At 45.5% G+C, this 23,698-nt stretch overlaps 1 protein-coding gene across 3 annotated transcripts in view; it reads left to right on the top strand.

The window, feature by feature from the left end:
- Window positions 1-236: 236 nt before the first annotated feature.
- Window positions 237-23,698, top strand: part of ARID1A (AT-rich interaction domain 1A) — a gene marked incomplete at its 5' end in the record, with an annotated part of 70,177 nt that continues 46,715 nt past the window's right edge. For all 3 annotated transcript variants that reach the window (XM_079698125.1, XM_079698127.1, XM_079698126.1), the window contains one exon: window positions 237-1,385. In XM_079698125.1, the coding sequence (XP_079554251.1) occupies window positions 237-1,385 (1,149 nt within the window). The remainder of the gene's footprint in view (window positions 1,386-23,698) is intronic.

A 23,698-nucleotide genomic window follows, 5' to 3' on the forward strand; every position in this document is an offset into this window, starting at 1 on the left:
CGCCGGCGCCTCGGCCGCCGCCGCCTCCTCCTCCTCCGCCGCCGCCAGCCCGGAGCCTGAGCCGGCGGGGCGGGGGGGAGAGGAGCGAGCGAGCGCAGCGCAGCAGCGGAGCCCCGCGAGGCCCGCCCGGGCGAGTGGGGAGGGCAGCCCGGGGGATTCGGCCCCGGGGCGGGGTGGGAGGGGGAAAGAAGACGAAGACAGGGCCGGGTCTCTCCGCGGACGAGACAGCGGGGATCATGGCCGCGCAGGTCGCCCCCGCCGCCGCCAGCAGCCTGGGCAACCCGCCGCCGCCGCCCTCGGAGCTGAAGAAAGCGGAGCAGCAGCAGCGGGAGGAGGCGGGGGGCGAGGCGGCGGCGGTAGCGGCCGAGCGCGGGGAAATGAAGGCAGCCGCCGGGCAGGAAAGCGAGGGCCCCGCCGTGGGGCCGCCGCAGCCACTGGGAAAGGAGCTGCAGGACGGGGCTGAGAGCAATGGGGGTGGCGGCGGCGGCGGAGCCGGCGGCGGAGCCGGCGGCGGTGGCGGGCCCGGCGCGGAGCCGGACCTGAAGAACTCGAACGGGAACGCGGGCCCTAGGCCCGCCCTGAACAATAACCTCACGGAGCCGCCCGGCGGCGGTGGCGGCGGCAGCAGCGACGGGGTGGGGGCGCCTCCTCACTCAGCCGCGGCCGCCTTGCCGCCCCCAGCCTACGGCTTCGGGCAACCCTACGGCCGGAGCCCGTCTGCCGTCGCCGCCGCGGCGGCCGCCGTCTTCCACCAACAACATGGCGGACAACAAAGCCCTGGCCTGGCAGCGCTGCAGAGCGGCGGCGGCGGCGGGGGCCTGGAGCCCTACGCGGGGCCCCAGCAGAACTCGCACGACCACGGCTTCCCCAACCACCAGTACAACTCCTACTACCCCAACCGCAGCGCCTACCCCCCGCCCCCCCAGGCCTACGCGCTGAGCTCCCCGAGAGGTGGCACTCCGGGGTCCGGCGCGGCGGCGGCCGCCGGCTCCAAGCCGCCTCCCTCCTCCAGCGCCTCCGCCTCCTCGTCGTCTTCGTCCTTCGCTCAGCAGCGCTTCGGGGCCATGGGGGGAGGCGGCCCCACAGCGGCCGGAGGGGGAACCCCCCAGCCCACCGCCACCCCTACCCTCAACCAACTGCTCACGTCGCCCAGCTCGGCCCGGGGCTACCAGGGCTACCCCGGGGGCGACTACGGCGGCGGGCCCCAGGACGGGGGCGCCAGCAAGGGCCCGGCGGACATGGCCTCGCAGTGCTGGGGGGCTGCTGCTGCTGCTGCTGCGGCGGCGGCGGCCGCCTCGGGAGGAGCCCAACAAAGGAGTCACCACGCGCCCATGAGCCCCGGGAGCAGCGGCGGCGGGGGTCAGCCGCTCGCCCGGACCCCGCAGGTACACGGCTGAGTGGGGAGGGGGCTGGGGCGAGCGGGGTCCTGGGAGTGGGGGGCGGCGGCGGGGAGCAGGCCACAGCCGTGGGCTACCCCCAGTCCGGGGCCCCCACTGCTGGGGAGCTGCCATTGTCTCGCTCTTCCCTCTTAAAATGGCTGCCTGTCTGCCTTCCTCTCTTTCCCTCCTTCAGCCTTTGTGTGGGGCTTTCCCTGAGGTGTCTGCTCCCCTTCTTCCTCTACCCTGGTCCCTTCCAGCTCTGGGAGTCTTCCAGGGGGTGCGGAGCAGAGTGTGCGGGAAAGGGCCCGGCCCGGGGTGACGGGGTGCTGGGGGGTCAGGTTAGGGGTATAGGCAGTGCTAGGAGGTCTGGAGTTGAGTGGACAGTTCTTTGCTCACCTGCAGCTCCTCTCTGCTCCACCCCCCACCGCCCACCTTCTTCTAGGCCGGTCCCCATCTGTGTTTTCAAGGAGGGGCCCCTCGGGCTCGGGGGGACCTCGAGGGAGGGCAGGGGCCTACTTGGGAGCAGCTAGAGGCCGGCTGCGGTCCACCCAGGGCAGCCCGGGCAGTCTCCTGTCTTAGTCTCCGTCGGCCCAGTGGCCTGGGCTTCTCCCTGGAAGTGCTGGTAAACAGCTGAGTGATTGGAGTAGTAAGTGCAGATTGCTTTGGTTTGGGATTTGAATTATGGAGGTAAAATCCTTCTGTCAAAGCCAGGAGACAGTTGGTCTTAGGTTGACATCCTATCTGTGATCTGATTGGCTCCCCATCTCCTGCTCTTGGCCATTTATAATTGCCTCTGATGTAATGGTACAACAATCCTGATGAGCTCATAAACTTTTACACTCTGCTTTTCTGCCAGTGATAACCCAAACCATCGCTGCCACTATCTGCCTTTTATTCCAGAGCTGAAATTGGCTGTGACCTTGAGGAGGGAGGTTTAAGCAGCAATACTGTATCAGCAGGAGCAGGGTCCCAGACAGGCTGCCCTTGTTACATTGTGCCCGAAACAAAAGAGGAGGCAGTGGCATTTTGCTTGTACCTTGGATTTATTTTGCTTGTTATGTTTTATGCAGACTGAAATAGATTCTGTGTTGTCAGAACAGTAGCTGAGTTTTTCTCTACAATGGGTTTGCTGTTTGTTTTGGTTTTGTGACTTTCCTGATGGTATAAATGACTTCTTTGATGGCTCTGAAGATGCGTTTGTCTTGAGTAATTTTGACCCTGTTCGCTTTGCAGAATTGAAATTATTTTACTGACCGTTTTATTGAGTGGCAAATGTGGGATCTTTATCAGAGGGGGTAGGAAAAAACTTTCTGAGAACTGGAAGCTTTCTGAAAGAGAATTTCATATTTAGGTGTTCTGTTTTAAGGAAGGCTGGCTTCATTCTTTGTTTACATGTTAACACTTTCTTTTGTTAATTGAACTTCGGGGAGAGCAGCTCAATTTAAAGGGAAGGACAAGTTTTTTGATCTTGAGAGGGGCTGTTTCTTAAAGGCTTGGCTTGGTGAAATTTATCATTTGTTCCTGGAAATATCAAAAAGCCTAGTTTTCTATTTTGTCATCATTCATTTTACAGCTTTGAAATAGAGGTCAACCAGTTTTTTTCTTTGCATTTTAAGTTCCATTTATTTCTATCTTCCAAGATAACAAAGATATGACCTACAATGATACTTAAGACTTGCTTAGAAATTACAACTTTTAGGTGTGTTTTTATGCATTCTGTTTTATTTTGCTCCTCCTCTTCATCATGTTCTGTCGTCAGTGCTTTGGTCAGGAATATTGGGTATTCTTTGGAGTCATCTGTCTTTTCAAAGCAGGAAAAAGTCTTCCTTCATGTCTGCCCCTCTCCCAGCAGTACCCAGTTGTACCTTTGTCCTATGAGATTTTGTTCACATTTTGTTCACTTCGGCGGCCTAATTAGATGTATTCCCTCCCCATCTTAGAACTGCTTTTCTACTCTTACGTTGAGCTGGGAATTTTGAAAATATTTATGTCAGGTAGCAGGTTTAGAGGTCTGTGCCTTGACTCCATGTCTTCCATGATGTTCTACATCTGGGCAAGAAATAGGGGAATTTTAAATTAGATTCCTAGTGTCTGGAGGACAAATTTTGTCTTAGAACATCTTCTTCTCTCTGGGTCATTCTATAGTTTACCTCCTTCCCCTCATTTTTTCCCTTTTGGGGGTGAGGGGGAAAGGAGGCTAAGAAATTTACTTTTCTTAAACCATTAGATGAAATAATTTGGGGTAAGTCAAGGCTCATTTAAAAACAAAAATTAATTTGAATTCTTTCAGCTCGGGGATATTCAAGCAAATTTTTTTTTTGGTAAAACCAATTTTTGCTGTATAGTAGTTTCTGTTTTTCAGTCATTAAACAAATATTTGAGCACTTTCTATGTACTAGGCACTATGTTCTGTGCTGGATAAATGGTAGGAAAGTAGATACAGTCCCTGTTTGGAAGCTTGTCTGTGCTGCCTTTGTGCGAATTTTCTTATTCCCTTTTAACATTAACAGGCCTAGCACTTCACACAACATAGATTCCTGTCGGATTTCAGTTCAGTTGCCTGTTCTCCTGAGACCCAGAGCATGGGCTGGTGAGCATTCACTTGTAGAAGAGACAGTGCAACTTCCAGTTTTGTGGGTTGCTTCAGGCGTGTCATCTAGATGAAGGTTGTAGGTGGGTGGATTTCGTTCTGAATTCCTTTTTGCTACTTAAGGATAAACTACTTGTCAGGCCATGATGCCCTATTCTTAAGCATTCTTAAATAATAAGATCTTGGTTTTTCCTCTTCTTTCCCTAACTCAGTCTTGAATTAAGAGTTTTTTGCAAGTGATTCACTTTGTTACAAAGCAGAAACTAACACAACATTGTAAAGCAATTATACTCTAATAAAGATGTTTAAAAAAAAGTATTTTGCAGGGACTTGATTAACACAGCTAAGGTGGTAATGTTCATTTGACTCTGAATCTTTATGGAATAAAGATTAGGTATGTGTGTGTATTGTGGCTCTGTCTTTTTTCACAGGAGCTGGTTGGATCCCATCAAACAAACTTTTCCTTTATGCCTTTCCATAAGTAGTATTGTATCTCAAGGTGTTGAATCCTGCTACTGATGAAATACTTTTCAGTCACCTATGTTCTTGAACCTCGTGTAAAGCATTTTTTTTTTTAGCTGTAGTACCTTGAGCTGGTAGACTACACTCATCAAAGTAAAAAATCCGATAGAATATGTAGTCCAGGATCAAGGTGGATTTGATTGTAGAAGCTTGGCTGTTAGTTCCTGCTGTGGAAATATCAAATGATATTTCCGACTCCTGGGAAACAAATACAGGAATCCTGGGCTTATGGGTATGCCTACTGGCAGAAATTCTGGGCTGGCTGAAACACAGGACTCTTGGAGCTCTCTCAAGTAGGAGGGATCAGGAAAACCACACTGAGACGGCACTAGTTGTGAGGGCTTCATGTTTCTCTGCTTTCCATGAGAGAACTGGGCTGATGAAGGTTGGGATGATGGTGAGAGAAGAGAGAAAGCAGTCAGGACCAAGGCTGGCTTCTTTGTATTGGGCCCTGTGGGGACGTTTTAAGGTTCCTTCCCTTGTGTGTGACAGAGTAACTATGACAAGTGGCACCTGCTGTAACAAGATGATTTGGATTGCATTAAATATTCATATGTTAGATTGACTCCTGTAGGGTGTGAAGTCTACAGTCACCCTTTTGCAAAGTTAGCGAACCTTATTGTATATATTTATGTATGTATTTATGGCTGCGTTGATCTGCGTGCGGGCTTTCTCTAGTTGCGGCAAGCAGGGGCTACACTTCCTTGCGGTGCGTGGGCTTCTCATTTCGGTGGCTTCTCTTGCTGTGGAGCACACGCTCTAGGTGCTCGGGCTTCAGTAGTTGCAGCACGCGGGCTCTAGAGCGCAGGCTCGGTAGTTCTGGCTCACAGGCTTAGTTGCCCCATGGCATGTGGGATCTTCCTGGACCAGGGATTGAAGCCATGTCTCCTGCATCGGCAGGCGGATTCTTAACCACTGCGCCCCAGGGAAGTCCCAGTGAACCTTTTTTAAGATGCGGAAATAAGCTAACAAAGTAATGGTCAGGGTCTTTTCCCATTCCCATCCCCCAAAAGTTTGTATTGATTGGCTTCAAATCCCCAAATTCTAGAAGCAACTGAAGCATGCAAATATGGCTAAAATATGGTATTCAAAATAAATTGGCACTGAATAGTTCTTTCCTGCCAGTGAGATGGGATGATAACCTTGGTCTCTGAAATGGAGTCCTGATTCCCTTGGCTTTCATTTCTGGGTTTTTCCCTGTTTAGATTGGTCATTGTCATTACTGATGTGCACCGAGTTGTGTGTGAGCAGTAAAGAGCACAGGACTCAGAAGGAAGAGGAGCTTTGGTTCCACGTGCAGCTCTGGATTAAGCTGTGTGACTTTGGGCAGGACATTTGCCTTCTCTGTTTCATTTTCTCTTCTCTGGTAAAGTGAAGCTGGTGAACTGCATAACCTTCTCTGATGCTATACATCTGTCTGTGCTTCCATATCTGGCTTGTTAGGAGGGCAGCTTTTTCCTGTACCTTTTTTGATAGGGATCCTGAGACCATCTTTCTTTCCCTGGGCTCAAGGAACTCAAGGCTGTTTTCTCTTGAGGATTTACAGGAACAAGCTCTAAATAGTTGGGTGCCACTGTGGTCTGTGGCCCTTCACAGAAAAAGCCCTACCAGATTGTTTTGCTTTGGGACTGTTAATCTGTTTGTCATTAGTTATTCCACCTGGCTGGTGGTATTAATACACTAAACAGTAATTGAAAAATTAGACTTCATTAGAGCAAGACTTGAAAAATAGTTCCTTCAGAATCTCCATGAGGGGATTTTGGGTAGATTAGGGATGGGGTGAGGAGTGGATATTCATAAATTCAACATTAACACTGTTTCTTTGGTGGGGGGTGGATAGGAAGGTGGGGAGAGGTAGTATTAAGCTCTTCAGACTCTTCTGGTGTTTGGGCAGGTCTAGGTCTGGTTTGGGCAGTTGGTTGTAATCTGAGTGCCTGAACTTGCCCTGTAAGTTTTGCTGAGAGAGGAGCAAAAGTTCCTGAGACTGGAACAGGAACAGGAAAAGCAGAGCGTCTCAGGGTCAACTTCATAGGTGTATTGCCATTTCTCAGACCCCTGTTGTTTTTTTAAAATTATGTTGTGTGGTTTGCAGTTGGTCCTGGAAATACTGTTCTTTCGGCTGTTCTCCAGTATACCAGAATTTCCAATTTTTCTCCTCCTGGTTTAGTAGTTAAAAAGTGTAATTTAGGCATCTTAGAGGTATGCTAGAAGGAAGCTTCCCTTTATGAAAGAGGGAAAAAGGTAGAGGGAAAGGTGTTTGATAATTCTTTGCTTGACACAGCAGCAGCTTCTCTCTGAAGGAACCAAGTGTTTCAGAGCTTTGTGTAAATACTTGCTGAGCTGTCAATATGTACCCAGGAGGTTTCTATAGTAAGATGTAAACGGCTCTATAGAATGTTTGACAGGCAAATTAATAAACAGTTTTCAAGCAAAGATAATGCTAGTTTCTTCTCACGTGGTGGAATAAAATAGCATTGGAGAAAAAGACTTGGGGGTAGGGAAGAGAGGGTAATGCTGGGGGGTAGAGGTGGGGGTGGAGAGCATGGAGATGAGAAGAGATTATCTAAAAGAGGTTTGAAGTGAAAAGATGATGCCCTGGAAGAGAAACCTCCCTGGTTCTGGCTCATGCTGAGTTCAGGGCACGTGGAGCCCTGTTTAAAATCGGTTGCAGTTTCAGAGTGAAAATAAACAGAAGTTTGGAGAGAAGGTCCTAAGTTTCAGTTAGTGAAGTAAGTGTGCTCCTAAAGCTTGGTTTATGAGACTGTGAGTTTTAAATTTAAAGCATTGTTCTTTCAGAACGTTTCTGTAGTTTGGTGAGATGTTTTTAGGGTTGGGTTTGCATTTTTGGAATACCAAAAAGGAAAAAAAAAAAAGATACTACAACTTCAGTGCTGTCCTCAGCCTCTGTTCTGCTTTGGCTCTCAGGATTATAAGCCCACTCCTCCAAGGGCCAGGTTTAATTTTTTTTTTAATTAATTAATTTATTTATTTTTGGCTGCATTGGGTCTCCGTTGCTGCATGCGGGCTTTCTCTAGTTGTGGTGAGAGGGGGCTGCTCTTCATTGTGGTGCGCGGGCTTCTCATTGTGGTGGCTTCTCTTGTTAGGGAGCACGGGCTCTAGGCGCACGGGCTTCAGTAGTTGTGGCACGTGGGCTCAGTAGTTGTGGCTCACGGGCTTAGTTGCTTCGGGCTTAGTGGGATCTTCCTGGACCAGGGCTCGAACCCATGTCCCCTCGTGCATTGGCAGGCGATTTTTAACCACTGTGCCACCAGGGAAGCCCGGGCTGGGTTTAATTTATATAGCTTTTACTGGACTCCTGTGCATCACTTATTTTTATATTAAAATTAATGCCCCAGGTTCCTGGGTCAGTACAGTGTTTGCCGACTCGCTAAGTCCTGCCTGAAGGGTTATGTGGGTAGATTCAATCTTTGTTTTTAAAATTGCCATTTTAGGATTAAAAACGTTTCTGGTTCTTCTGGTGAAACATTCTTTTTATGGAGGAGGAGGTATTTTAGAAGTGTTTTATCTGTCTGCCTATCGTACTCTCCCTTGGTAGCCTTGTGAGATGACCAGATTTACTTTCTCAAAGTCTCTTTTTAAACGTAATCCACTGACTCTGACACCAGTGTTCTTCACAAGAAGTGTTTTTTAGACCAGAGTCCTAGAAGTGCCTTTTTGACTCAGCATAGTAGTAGGGAGTATGAATGTAATTATGGCCCTGACCATAATTTTTAGTTAGGTTCAGCTAACTTACCAAAGGCTATCAGCTTGTTTTAAAACAAGATACAAAAACTTGGGTTGACACTGACATTGATTGCCCAGGCCTTTCCCCAGTATGGTGGTAGGGAGGGTATTAGAACTTCAGGCTTGTTGCTGAGAGCATGATTTCTAGCTTGGGGATCTGGAGATTCAAATGGGGGTGGGATGTAGCTCTTTGTGAAGATACCTACTAGATACTAGGGAGGCACTTAAAAGATAGAGGCAATATCTGCTTCAGAGGAATTTAGTTTTCTTGGGAAGCATGCTTATGTGTACACATTTGGAAAACTTGCAAAGCAGGGTTTTACAAATGGATACAGACCAAACTAAGTGTATGGGCTGAAGGAATCTGAGAATAAGGAGCAATCACATTTGGGCAGAGTAAACCTGGGACAGCTTTCCAGAGGCAGTGATTTGTGAAGTTACATGTCCAAGAAGGGGAAAGTTAAAATATTAATTTGCTTTTTCATAATGCTACTCTGAGTTTCATGGGCTTTATAGAATTCAAATTACACATTCATCCCCAGACCTGTAGTTGTCTCATTCTGGTGACTTTGAGAATTTGGACTGTAACCAGTTCCATGAAAGAGAGTGGTTTCAGGGTCTTAGTGGTTCCTGTGGTTATGTGGGGCCTTTAGTACAAGCTGCCAAGTTCTTGGCTAGTTCAGAGGCTCTTTTGTAGTAATTTTGGGTTTGGAAGTTTGTGTCACCTTCAGAGTTGTGTGCCCTGGACAGCTCTACAGTGACAGTCGTTCGACTTTGGTGACAGAGCCTGAGTTTTTTCTTTTTCGGCAAAGTTAATGACCTTTCTTAAAACAGGAGCCATGAAGTACCTGTCTGGACTCAGGCTGCTGCTGTTCCTGAAGGTTTGGGAGCTGTGCTCAAGCTGAGTTGCTTGGATCAGACCTTATATTGAGGGTTGTTGGGTGGGTAAGCCTGCACATATGCAGTTTGCCCATCTGTTCACAGAAATGGCCTTTAATATTGTTTTTGATTAGGTTGGCTGTGGCCAAGAAGCTCATAAATGCTGCAAACACATGCTTATTCCTTATGGGAGCCTCTGAAATGCAGTGATTTTGGTTTCTCTTTACCTGCTAGTCCATGTGTGATTGGATCACATGTGATTTCTGGCACTTTTCAAATGGTGAGTGGATGCTTAACAGCTGAAGATGCATGGAGTGTCCAGTACCAGGCTACTACAGTGCTTCCACCTGGAAGAGGAGGGTGGGTTACACTGTTCCAGTATAAAGATATGGAGTCTTGAATACAGATAGTTTGGAAATACCCCTTCCGCCATCTTTACCTTGCCATTCTGGCATTTTGCGAAAGTGAGCTTCCAGTAACTCAGAATTGGGCACAGTGGTTCACCAGCAAGTGTGTAGGGGCTTGAGATGAACTCCTTAGTCAGTCCAGGTTTTAAGGATCCAAGTTGGGGTGAATGTTGACTTAACTGCCTTGAGTATTCTTCCCTGAACTTGCTCTTCCCCCTATTTAAATGGATGGCATTAGTATTTATTGAATTTAAAGGGACATCTGAGTGAACTTTTATTTTTGTTAGTCATTTGTGCATACTAGAAGATGGTCTTGGGACAGGTTGAGTCTGTATTTCCCAGTGGCTTCTGCATTTTCTAAGGGTGGACTGCAGTGGGAAGAAGTCTAATGCCAAGAATGCATTCCAACATGCTGCAGAGTAGGAAATTTGATCCCTAAAATGTTGACTTAGTGTTGGTTATGGTACATATTAGAAATCACTCAGTAATCCAGGACAGATTTTTGTCGTCCTCCAGGAAGTTAATGTTGGTATGAAATACTAAGGGGCTTTGGGCACTGGGCTATGTGCTCTGCAGGCCCAGAGTGCTGCTTGAATACGAAGAGGAAATGTGCCATGTGCTTTTTTTTTTTCTCTTTTGCATTTGGGCTTCCTTATGGCTTCATTGCTTCTGGGTTCCTAAGTCTGCAATGTTAGGTATTAGACTTCCTCCTCCCTTGGCACTGGCACGTTCATGATTTTTTTGTGGCTCATCACCAGCAGCCAAGATTTTTGTATGCTTTTCCCTCTTAAACTTGTTAGCTTTCAGCTTGCTTGTTTATAGACGTCTCTGTTAAAAGGAACTCCCCCCTCAAGATCTAGCACCAGCATGACGGCAGCAGGGGAGTTTAGGGATTGGTGTGATATTTGAAAACCCATTTGCTGTGTGCTTAGTGTTTTTATTTTGCCTCCTGTTTTCCTTGAGGTCACAACTTGCATGAGTGCATCTGGGTCCAGCTGTTTATTCTCAACTGACTGGTGCCTGGTGTACTTTGACTTTAAGAAGAGTGTGAGTTCAGCCACGTGGTAGAGGATTAAAGGCTACATCGTGCTGGGTGCTTCCTTTTAGAGGAAACAGATATGTCTTTGGGCTCTTCTTGCCCAGTGATTTCCCCTCTCTCTCGGGTAGACCTTATTACAGCTTTCTGTTGTTGTTAAAGAACAAATCACCTGAGCAGAATGCTGGGAATTGGTTGCTCTTTGTTACTACATCTTTTCTGGTGAATACAGATGGCTTTCTCTCTTGCCTTTTGGACAAGATTCTGTTCTGGTTGGAAGGTGATGGAGTTTCACGGCATTAGTTTAGGAGTGTGAAACTCTTGATTCAGATTTGGATAACCTGCCTTTCGTTTCCAGACTTCTAACTTTTTACCTGTTTAGGAATCTGGGCTGCCAAAGATATTAATAAGGATTTGGGGATCAATTCTATAGGTAGTTTGTCCACAACTTTGTCCTGGGCCAGGGGTAGGCCAAGGACCTCACTGAGTTCCCTGTTTTCAAGTGATGGTGTGTTGGGGGTGAATATTAATGATAATTACCATGTAGTTGAGTACTTGCTATGTGCCAAGCACTATGCTTGGGTCTGTCCATGAATTTCTTTATTTAATCTTCACAATCATGAGAGGTGGGTTCTAGAGTTATTCCTCCCACTTTACAGATGAGGAAGTAGAGTAAGAATGAGAAATTCGCCCTAGGACAAAAAACTAGTAAAAGGTAGAGTTCAGATTTGAATCAAGGTTTGTCTGATTCTCCAGAGCTGTGTAACATTATAAAATACTAAGTTTGCTTCTCCAGAATAAATTATTCAAGCACTAGACCTCGTTGGGACATGATTTTTTGCAATAATCTAGAACTCTTTTTTTTTTTTAAACTATTTATTTATTTAGGCTGTGCCAGGTCTTCATTGCGGCATGCGAGATCTTTAGTTGCAGCGTGCATGTGGGATCTAGTTCCCCAACCAGGGATGGAACCCGGGCCCCCTGCACTGGGAGCTCAGATTCTTAGCCACTGGACCACGAAGGAAGTCCCTAGAACTCTTAAATGGGGTGAAAGACTGAAAAGCCTTTAGTTACAGTTTGACATTATGCCTAGATTTCTGTCCCATCCATCTCTTCCATTTAGAATTTTATTTAGGTTTTTGATGAATGTCTGTATGATCCCGATGGTAAGAATTGGCAGGATTTGGTCCTTAGGCCCTTTTCTCTTTGAGAGTGGGGATAGAGGTAGGATTCAGGCTCAAAGATAGAGCCCTTCACTTTGACCTAAATGAGAGTAACTTGCATTATGAAAATATTTGCAGAGTGATTTTACTTTCTAGAACTTGGAGCACTCACTGGAGAGATGAGGATTATTGTCTTAATTTTCCACTTCAGGGAAGTGAACACGTAAAGGTTAAGTGCCTCACACAGTTTCATGTCAGAGTCAGCTCTAAAAGCGAGGTTTAAAGTTCCCTTAGGCTGTGTGACTTCAGGCAAGTCACTTCTCTGAATCTGTATCCTCAACTTTATGATAAGGAAAAATATCTACTTGCAGCTGTAGTAAACGTTAAATAACATATATGTAAGTATTACTTGTTATCCAATCAAATTTGAACACAGCTCCTAGTTGGTAGAGGCCCCTGCTTGAGAGGGGGATAGAATTGAGTGGTTAAAGACAGACAGCATTAGTCTGTGCTGAATTAAAAGCTATCCCATAGTTTTTACCTGGGCCCATAGCATTTTTACCTGGGCCCTGTTTAGAAATGCAAATACTCATCCAGACCTACTGAATCCAAAACTCTGGCAGTATGTTTTGACAAGACTTCCAGGCCACTATAATGCACACTCAAGTTTGACAACTACTGGATTTATGCTCAACTAGGCTACAGAATATATCTGAAATACCTGAGGGGCTTCTTCCAAATTATACCAAAGGCTTATTTTCAGATGTATCTGCCCTTCCCATGATGTTGAAAGTGTGTTATTGGTTGGAGAAAAGGTTAAAAGTGCTAGGGGTTGGGGGAGAAGAAAGAAAATACTTTTGAGATGGATCTTCTATACAGTAATGACAAACTCTGTTTGTTTATAGGACCTGGGGACTCCCTGCCCTCCATTTCTCTTTTAGCTCTTTGGTGGCGTAGCATGAGGATGGTTCTGGTTTGATGAAGGTGGAAAAGCTCATTTTAGGATGGTGGCCCATGGTGGCCTCCAAGTATGACCAGTTGAGAAAACTGCCCAAAAAGTCGTTCTTGAAAATGCTCCTCAGAGGCTAGTATTTGAAACCTTAATTAAATGCCATGATATCCTTTCTGTTCGTTGATGGCCAGCTGATCTGAGAATCTGGTGGTCTCTGAGTAGACCATTCTTAATGACTTCCCTCTATCTCTCATCCCCCACCCCTCAGTGCCCCAGTGGTCACCTTGAGTTTTGCTGTGATTCCTTTCCTTGTGTCCCTTGTTGTGAAGTCCTAGTAAATAAACCCTCTAAGAAGACTTCTGACAAGTTACCCCATCTCTGAAGTGGATGAGGTCTCTTTGAGGAATGGACATTTGAGCCAAAACCTGTCCCTAGTTGTATGACTTAATAAGGATTGTGCTTGGCACAGAAATGGAAGTTACAGAAATGGTCAGATAATAAACATTAATAATGCAAAGACCAAGTGGAGAACCAGTGTTGTAGTTCATGGGGGCTTTCTGAAAACCTGATGTGGTTTCTGAATCCTTCCCATTAAAAACATGTTTCCTGTACCAGACCTCTTTTCCCTCCTGCCTGAGAAGGGAAGCTGTGATCATTGCGACCTGGCTGCGATGAAGGCAGAGGCTTCCAGGAGGCAGTATGCTGACAGTTTGATCTGTGATTTGATATTTGTATGTACAGACAATACTCTGGTAGTCATATGTTCCGTGTGTGTGTTTTTGTGTTCTAGGCTCACTTTATCATCCCTCTGCCATTCAGCTTTATTTTCTCTCTGTTCTTGTTTTTTTCCCTTTTTCATTCTTTCCTTTGGTTTCTCACTCTGTTAGTAGAATGCAAAGCACATGGCGACTTCAGTAACTTTAACACACCAGAGCTGATAAAATGTCTTAAGAGAACCGGAGAGGCAATTTATACCACTTTCAGATCAACATCATTTCAGTGAAGATTCCTGGTATCTGCTTACCTCTGTTGGAATGGCCTGGCTAACTAGAGGCAGGACGTGTCTTTGTCTAATAAACTAAGGAACAAGTTTCCTAGATGATCTCTCCCTCTTCTCTTTTCTCACCTTATTGCCTTTGGTCTGGAGACTTTCTTAGCCCTCCTTAATCTGTTTTGGGGGTTCTGTTGGTCTAAGATTTGTAACATTCTTGTTTTTCTTTCTAGTCTGTGATTTGAATTTTCTGCTTTCCCAGTGCAGCTTTGAATTGGCTTCTTTAAAACCCCTACATAAAACCTCAAGTGACCAATATGTGGTCTCATTATGGTATTTTGGGTTAAAATAAAATGAGATTGAGATTGCCTTATTCAAGGCACACAGAATTTCCCTTTGGTAAATGTGTCTGGGTGAGTGAACACAGCAATCTCAAAAGAGTGTATGAGCCAAAACAGACTGGGGGGTGGGTACGGATAAATATTAGCTAGATTTCCGTAGCTTAGCGTGCCAAGTATTCATCCCAATTTGATTATACTGGCCAGAGATAGCAGGAAAGACAGCTGGTAACTTTGGTCTAGTCTCATGCATTTCTGGTATAAATGATGAAGCCAGGCTCTTCTGTACGTATTTGTGTGGACAGTGGTGTAGAGGAGGTTGGTACCAATGTACTTTTGGAGCTCTGAAAAGGATAGGAGAATCTGTAGTACTCTATGGCTTTTCATTCAGGGAACTGCTGACCTTAAAAAAACCTGAGGATTTGGAAGCATCTATAATCTTAATAAGGTTGGCTGTGCCCTTGGCCATTCTTTAACTTATTTTATTGTGCCTGTTATAGTGGACATAGGGGGACCAAGGGAAAGGCTGGCATTTTTGGGAAGTGGTCCAGGGCAGCCCTAGGAATTAATGAAAGTGCCATGGCTGCTGCTTCTCAGTGTCTTTATCAAAATATAGTACTTGATTGGATTGATTACAATCAAAGCATGATGGCAAACAGATTCCCCTACTGCATGTAAATCAAGTTCCTTCAGCTAAGTGATGTCACAGATACCTTTTTCAGTATAGAAGGAAAAACTGGCAGAATGTAAAACTGTGCACTTAGAGAAATTTAGAACCTTTTTATATGACCCATGCCGGACCAAGTTTGTAGTTATAGATAAAGTAAAAGGAATGGGGGAAAAGAGAGCTTTTTAAAGGAGAAGGCAAGGAGGCCTTAAAGTTTTTTGGCTAGAAGCAGTTTTTGCCTTTGCCTTTTTTGTCTATTTTTGAGCAGTTATCTGTAAAGCAATTTAACATATGGAAGAGGGAGTAGTATTTTAGAAACTAGGTCAAAAGAACTAGGTGTGATTTAGAAGTGTTGTCTTTACTGAAAAGTTGATATATACTCTCCTGGGTAAGGCTCTGTTTGAAAGGCTATGTGACCCTTGCCTCTCCATGTATCCCTTAAGTGTACCATATCAATTTCTGATAAATGACAAATAGGTAGGGAAGAAAATGTCTAAACCTACTTAGTGCTTCATTCTTAATCTACTCAGTTGGGCTGTGGTCCATCCACAATAAGGTCCTTTCCCTAGTAGAAGCACCAAAGGATGGTTTGTGGGAGGAAATACTTTTTTCTGATGTCAACCCATAACACCTCGTGTGGGTAGTCAGGTCTGTATATTGTTAAGTTTTTAATTATTAAGCATATACTGGAAGGCAGTATACCAACCTATTTTCCTTGTATAGCATCAGGTTTTCTTGGACTTTGATCATTTGCTCCATTTCTCAATTTTCGGGATAAGAACTTTTTTTTAGCTCACGTAATTGTCCAGCCCTGTTACTGAAATATTGTCTAATTTAAAGCATACAATAGTTGGGACTTGCCAGTGTAAGAAGTCTTGTGGCAAAACTTTTTTTGAAAAACCTGTGAGTACCTACCTACCATTTGGCAGTTGCTTACAGTAATGTAACAGCTACTTAATGAGCTTCTACAATGTATCAGGCAACAGGATTCATAATGCCATGGAGTACTTTCTAGTAGGGAAAGATATAAATAAATAATTACAAATAACTATATAATTGTAATTAATGCACTGGGGAAGTACCGCCTTCAGTAAATTATTTCCCAACTATTTCATAAAGTAAATTTTTATTTATGATTACCTTGGCTAGTGGGTGACTTTGTACTGTTGGGCTCTTGGGATAGGTACCAGTCACTTCTGATTCCCTTTCCCATCACTGCTCCAGGGTCAAGTGTTACAGGAAATTCTCCATCTCATATTGGACTTGTAATGGGCTAGAGTCCATTGTTTCTCAGTGAGGCTCTTCTTTGTGTGGAGATGCATTGCAGAACATTTGACATCCTGCTCCCCAGGTAATAAATGCCAGTAATACCACAGAATCGCTGTGATAACCAAAAAGGCACTTTCGTACATTTGTTTGCAAACACTTCTCAGGGGCTAGTATTGCCCTGGTTGAAAACCGTTGGGCTTTACTGTCAGGATTCTTGGAAGGAGCTATTGAACAAATTCCTTTGGGAGAATAGACTGAAAGTAGGTAGAGCTTGAGAACTGGACTGGTCAACCCTTTTGGTGTCTAACTTGTGTGTGTGTGTGTGTGTGTGTGTGTGTGTGTGTGTTTAAGTCTTATTTTTAAAAAATATTTATTTATTTTTGGCTGTGTTGGGTCTTCATTGCTGTACATGGGGGCTACTCTTCGTTGCAGTGCACGGTCTTCTCATTGCGGTGGCTTCTCTTTGTTGCAGAGCACAGGCTCTAGGCACATGGGCTCAGTAGTTGTGGCACACAGGCTTAGTTGCTCCGCGGCATGTGGGATCTTCCTGGATCAGGGCTTGAACCCACGTCCCCTGCATTGGCAGGCAGATTCTTTTTTTTTTTTTCTTCTGCGGTACGCGGGCCTCTCACTGTTGTGGCCTCTCCCGTTGCGGAGCACAGGCTCCGGACGTGCAGGCTCAGCGTCCATGGCTCACGGGCCCAGCCGCTCCGTGGCATGTGGGATCTTCCCAGGCACGAACCCGTGTCCCCTGCATCGGCAGGCGGACTCTCAACCACTGCGCCACCAGGGAAGCCCGGCAGGCGGATTCTTAACCACTGCGCCACCAGGGAAGTCCTGTAGTATTCTTGTTTTTTAAGTGGGTATTTTGAAACTGCGTTCAGCTCCATTCTGCTTTTTCTCCTATTGAGTATGGAGAGAGGGAAGTAATTTATTTGATTGTTAGTTAACTTCTAGTTGACCATTTTGGGTTTCTGGTCTTGAGTGTGTGGGACCAGACCTGGGTCTGGTTTCTAAGCGTTATTGCTTAGAAATTTGGGACTTGTGTAGGATGATAATAGCTAACATTTTGGGTGCTGGAGGATATAGCAATCAAACAGACACCTTGTATTCTAGCCTTGTAGCTTATATATTCTAGTGTAGGATATAGACTTTAAACAAGATAAATAAGTAAAGTTTAGCATATAGTATGCTTAGTGATATGTGCTCAGGAGCAAAGTTAATCAGGGATCAACTATAAGAAGTGTGCAGGATTGAAATCTTAAATGGGTACACCAGGGGAGGCCAAAATGAAGTGATATTTGATGTGAGAGAGCTATACTAACACCTGAGAGAAGAAAGAGTATTCCAGGTGGAGAGATCAGTGAATACAATGACTCTGAGGCTGGAGCATGTCCAGCTGGTTTGAAAAACAATGTTTCGTTTTAATGTATTAATTTATTTCATTCAGCCCTGAGGGTGCTACTACTGCCCTCTCTATTCTGTTGATGTAGAAACTGAGGGACAGAGAAGTTGAAGGCATTGTGGAGGCAGAGCTCTTAGGACTTACTGTGTTGAACCAAAGCATTTCCTCTCAGCAGGAAAGAGGTTAGGAATTGCCAAGACCTCTAGAATTCCACTTTCTCTTTCACAGTCCCCTTTCTTTTCCTCTTTTAAAGTAGGAAAGTTTGTTTTACACACGGATGTCTACCTTCCCGGAGTTTATGTTCTAGTCTAGGATACAGACAGTGAACAAGGTAAATAAGTAAAGCATATAGTATTGTTAGTAATAGGTGGTCAGGTGAACAAGACGGTCGGGGATTAAGTATAAGAATTTGGGAAATCTTGGCTTTGAGAATGCTGCTTATTTGGGAATCTGAGGTCCATTCCTGGGTTGTCTCTATTGGCCAGGCACTGCCCTCTTCAGACCATAGGTTGGCTAAGGAAGCTGAACGTGCATCTGAGTTCTAGAGTCATTCTGTGCTGGAGATGGGAGGAGATTTGGAGGGAGGCCATGCAGCCCAAATGCTCCCAGACTGGACATGAGAATTGCCTGAGGAGATTCCTGGCCCCATCCCAGAGCTGCTGATTCAGAATCTAGAGGGCGGGATTCAAGTGTGTAGCTGAGGAGGTTAGGTACAGCCTGATTAGTGCCTGCCCCACTCTCCCCAGTTGGTCAGAGAACTGGGATTGAAACTCAGGTATTCTCTCAGTCTAGTGTACTCTTTTCACCGTGTTGTAATGCTGCCTTACTCTTGAGATTAAAAAGTTGTAAACAAGGGGATGTTTAATTTTATCAAATGGCATTTCATTCTTGTTTAATCATTGTCTTGGGGCCTTACTGTTTTATATATTATATACCTGGGTTTTAAGTAGTACCTGAAGAATTCTTTCTCAAGAAGGTATGTGTCTTTCTTAGAGGCTTTTGTAATTCATTGGAAATTGGGAGAAATTGGTTAGCTAAGTTTGGTCTTCCGAAAAAGTGATCATTTTTGGAAGAGCACTTTCTCTTTGAAAGGTGGCTAATGAAAATGCTCTGGATGAGAAGAACTTTATCATTTGTTGGGGAATTTATTACTTTAATGCTCTACTTGCTTTATTTGAAGAGCTCTTTCAGGACCCAACGAAGAAATAAAGAAATGCCAGCCACCTGGTTGTGGTTTTTCTGTCACGCCTCTTCTGGGTGGACAGCTGCGAGGTGGTTATTACGGTTGACTCTCATAATTTGTTTGAGTTTTGTGGAAGATTCAGTGACTTTTCCCCCTTTGGTCTCTTTTTTGTACCCTTAGTGAGTTGTTTTCTGATTTTCTGGTCTGGAAGGATGGAGCACAGTAGCCTAAGTATCTCTGAGCTCGGGAGAGAGCCAGGCATCTTGTCTTGTTCTCTATCACTTTAGAGACAGTGTGGGTTGGAAGGTCCTGAGTCTGTTGTCAGGTTGCAGCCCCTCCTAGGAGTTCGGTCAGCTTGGTGCTTTAGGTCATGTCTTTGAAATGGGCTCTTACTTAAGGCTGCAAAGGGGAATGTGCCCTGATCTTCAAGAATCATTTCTGTAAACAGAATGGGGTAGATAGAACTTTTAATTGACTTTGGGTTTTTTATTTATATTTAACTTGGACACTTACGGAACTTTGAAAGAATTTTTTAAAAAACTGTCTCTTTCGGGTGGTAGTTGTAAACTAGTTGTTGGTAATTCTTCTCTCACCATAGGCATATGACCAGTTTGTTGAGAACTGGAATGAACTAGAACTAAAATGAAAGAATTGTTTTCAGTCTCTTGTGAAGTAGAAAAATGGGGTGTGATTCTCAGGTTATGAATGATAAGAAACATAGGCTGAGTGAGTTGATCTCCTGGGTCAGGTGTTGGTATATCTGATGAGAGATTTTTATTTTCTTATCATCAGTATAGCTTAAGGAAATCGTTAGTGATTTCTCTGGTGAGGCCAAATAGGAAGTGAAGAATCTCTTATTATCCTGGGTCACATAAACAGTGGGCACATGACTGTTTAAATGCAAAACAAAATGAAGGGAAGGAATCTCCTTTTTTGGTGGCGGGGGGTACGCGGGCCTCTCACCGTTGCGGCCTCTCCCATTGCGGAGCACAGGCTCCGGACGCGCAGGCTCAGCGGCCATGGCTTACGGGCCCAGCCGCTCCGCGGCATGTGGGATCTTCCCGGACCTGGGCGTGAACCCGTGTCCCCTGCATGGGCAGGCGGACTCTCAACCACTGCGCCACCAGGGAAGCCCAGGAATCTCCTTATTTTAGGAGGCAGGGTCTGGGGATAGAACTAAACACAGGTTTCTGGGCGGTTTTTCCTTGATTGGGGTCGTGCCCCTGGACCAGTCTTCAAAGCCATGCAGTGTACTGGAGGAGTGAGAAGAAACAGGACGAGGATACAGATGTTTGTGTGGCTGGGGAGGGGGGCACTATGAGAATGATTTATGCTGGTCAGCTCACATGTATCGGGGTGCAAAGGGTGGTTCTCTCTATGGAATCTACTCTGTCCTTCCTCAGATCTGAGTGTGGGGCCACGTGGAGCTTGTGGAAAGCTGAGAGCACGTTGGTTGGGAGAGGCCTTAACTTTTGTATTTATCCCTCCCTGGAATGCTCCTCAGTAGGGGAGCGTCCCATAGGGGAACTGGATCAACAGCTGCCGCCTGTCCCTGTAATCACAGGAAGCCAAGGCTGGGTGCCTTTGTATGGGAGCTCCACAGCCAGACAATAGTTTGTGCTGGCGGGGCCATGTGGCGAGTCACGTGACCTGGGGCTGTTTTCTGCCGGGGTCCTTACCCATCTGTTCTTTCGGCTCTTTCTGGGTTATCAGGCGCCAGTCCAAGTCCTCCCAGGCAGCCAGCTTCATGGCCAGAGATTACAAGCACTAACCTTCCTGGCAGGGGTGGTGTGGCTTCGCGTTTATGCAGATTAGCCATGTGTTTCTCACTTCAAGGCGTTCCACAGGAAAAGCCTTTTCCTGTGTTTGGCTCTCAGTGGGCGGTTCCCAGCTTACTGTACTGGGACTCAGCAAGCAGCAGGCGTGCACGAGAGGGATCACAGTACACTGGCCCCCTCCCATTCCACCTCCAGTGCTACGTCACCACAACACAACCGCTCGAGCTCTCATACTGTTGGTGTCATTCATTCGGTGCCAAGATTGCTTTAAAAAATTCCCTTGGCCCCAGTTCAAACAGGAGTACAGCTGGGATGTGTTAGATTTTAGGCAGTCTGCCCTCAATTTGAGATGAGTTATAAATAGCAGTGCCGACTTCCTTAACTACCGCTCTCTGAGGTAAAATGCAGGTTAATTACTGTGGGAATCAATTAGGTGGTTCTTTTGGTTAAAGAGCCAGGGATGCTTTTTTTTATTGTTATTATTAAAAGTCATACAACAAATCTGGCCAGGAATAAATTGAAAGCGCAATGAGTAAGAAATTATATTCTAGGTTTCTACTGGCCTCAACTAGTTGGCATTTAGGGTGACAGGACAAGTGGTAGTCAATACTTCTGCTTTCTGATGGACACATTTTTGGCAGCCCGGTCCATCTCTCTCCAGTCATGTTCTTGCTGGTCCTTGGGTACCAAATCTGGCTCCTTTGGTTTGCCACACGGTCACTTCCTTTCTGCATCTTTGGATTGGGACTGAAGCCTGGAACTTTCCTCAGTTGGACTTTTATTTCAAGAAAATTAAGAAGTTTCTCTTTCCTGGTGCCACTGCATGTGGTGTGGTGCATTTCGGTGAACAGTATCTCTCACTTTGAAGTTGGAGTCCCTGGCCCCGCCTTCTCTGCTCTCTTCTCAATCAGTTGTGATCAGAAGTTGGAGAATTTGAAGTCCAGTGTGTTATATCTCAGCAACCCCTTAGGTCGTTATGGCTTTCCTTGGTGCAATAAGAAGTTGTAAGGGATTCCATTAGCCCTCTGATCTGGAGGGGCTTTTAATTCCATTTGCTTAGAGCAGGGAAACTCTGTGCAAGTGGTGTTAGTCTGTAAGCTGTTTTTTCTGAATATATTCAAAGGGACCAGCCTGCTAGGCATCCTTGCCTTTGATGCCTAGGGAAACTGCAACTTTTGATGCATTTCATTTGGCAGGCAGTTTGTAACACGTCCAGTGATCTGGAAAGAGATAAGTGGTGAATAGAGATGGGGGTTTTCTTATGGCTCTTTTCCTCTTTTTTATTTTTATTTTTTATGAATGCAGGAGAGTATATAGCAGGGGGCCTGACTTCCCTGATCAAGGGGGCAGCATTTTCCTCTCAATTATGTGTCTTTGTGGCAGAGCCTTTGCTTTTGAAGTGTAATCACAGTAATCTACTCCTGTGGTTTCCCATTGAAGGGATTTCCTCTCTGTCTTTCCCAGAGTGGAATCTCTGGCTCTTTGGTGTTTCCCATCCTCTGCCTTTTCCTTGGTGCCTGCAGACTGCTGATACTGGTTTTTCTATCTTGTATGTAGTAGGGATTTTTCTGGTCTGAAATTGCTACTTTCCCAAAAAACTGATTAGTGAAGATTTAAGGCCCCTTCTCTGTTATGAAAGATTGGAAGATGACATTTCATCTATAACTGCAAATTACAAATCTTTCACAATGTCAGAAGTGTGAGTTCAGTCCCTGCCTACCTCCCCTTCTGATATGAGCAGATGTTTAACTTTGACATGAGACCAGAGTAATCTGGTTGAACTGAATATATTTTACTTGCTAAGCTGTGTATTCTGTTTATTATAACCCTTTAGTGAAGGGAAGGGGTCAGAAATCTGATGTCCAGGAAAGGGAAATGTCTTAATTTCATTTTTTAGAATAAGAATTTTTTTAACTTGCATTTATTTTTAGTCTGCAAGGAATTTCTAAAGTTAACTTGAACCCTTTAGTAGCTGTCCTCAATTGGGAGTGCAGGCACCCTGATGTGAGAGATGGGGTGGGGGTGGCGGGTAGGGGGCAATAACTTGCCTTTAGCCTTTTGTTTTTAAGCAGTGTGTTTGTGGATGCCTGTGTGGTTTGAAGACCTCTCTGGTTATAGGAGAGAGGCACTTGAGGATGGCACTTAAGAGTCTCCTCAGAGGTGTGCTCATTCTTCCGCGACTGTTTGTTCTACCCTCCCCTTTGCTTTTTCAGTTCAGTCCCCATTTTTTTCTGCCCTCAAAGTCATAACCTGGTTTAGGGTTTAGGGGTGTCCCTGGCCCTTTGGCTAGGTGGTTTAATCTAGGCTTTCTTCCCATAGTATCCCCTACCCACTTCTTAAAGTAGGGCAGCCGGGCACAGTGAAGTTCCTGAGCCCTAGTTCTGCACTTGGGGTCTTTGGGGGGACTTTGAAGATAAAATACTTGATCTCCGATTTCCGAGAACTTAGTCTCGAGAGATGCAGTCAGTTAGCTGGACAACTAAGTGCTAAACCTATGATTCTGACTGCTTTTACAATAGGACATTTAGAAGTGTGAAAGAACAGAATGTGCTAAAGAAGTGGGAAGTGGCTTCATGTTGAAGGGTTGGGTTTCTGCTGGTGGAAGCCATTGTGGACAGGAGGGCAGGGCAGGGTACTATTGCGTAGAGCTGGACATATGGGAAGTCTGGCATGAGGCTGAAAAATGCATAGAACCGGAGCACTGTGGCACACTTTAGAGCCAGGCAGAAGCACTATTTATCGTTATTGATAATAGCTACTATTCATTGGGCGTTTAAGTACCAGGCACTGTGTGAAGTGTGTTATGTGCATTTTATGTTTTGTTTTTGTTTTTGTTTTTTGGCTGTGTTGGGTCTTTGATGGTGCTCGTGGGCTTTCTCTAGTTGCGGTGAGCGGGGGGCTACTCTTCGTCGCGGTGCGCGGGCTTCTCTTGTTGCGGAGCACGGGCTCTAGGCGCACGGGCTTCAGTAGTTGTGGCACATGGGCTCTAGAGCACAGGCTCAGTAGTTGTGACGCACGGGCTTAGTTGCTCCGCAGCATGTGGGATCTTCCTGGACCAGGGCTTGAACCCGTGTCCCCTGCATTGGCAGGTGGATTCTTAACCACTGCGTCCCCTGAGAAGCCCCAGTTATGTGCATTGTAGTTAAAGAATTGATGTGCTCAAGGTCAGACAGTGACAAGAGTTAGGATTTGAACCCAAGTCTGTCGATTTATTACTTTCTTTGCTCTTTCTGTTTGATACTGTACATGATGTAGTAGGTAGGAAGTTTGGGGCTGTTGTTGAGCAGGGAGAGGTGAAAATGATTTGTGAGTGTTGCTCTAGAACTGTGTAATCCAATATAACCACCAGCTACATGTGGTTATTTGAATTTAATTAAAAGTAAATAAAAAGAATT

The sequence above is a fragment of the Hyperoodon ampullatus genome (genome assembly GCF_949752795.1).
Source record: "Hyperoodon ampullatus genome assembly, chromosome: 2".
NCBI classification, from domain to species: Eukaryota; Metazoa; Chordata; class Mammalia; order Artiodactyla; family Ziphiidae; genus Hyperoodon; species Hyperoodon ampullatus.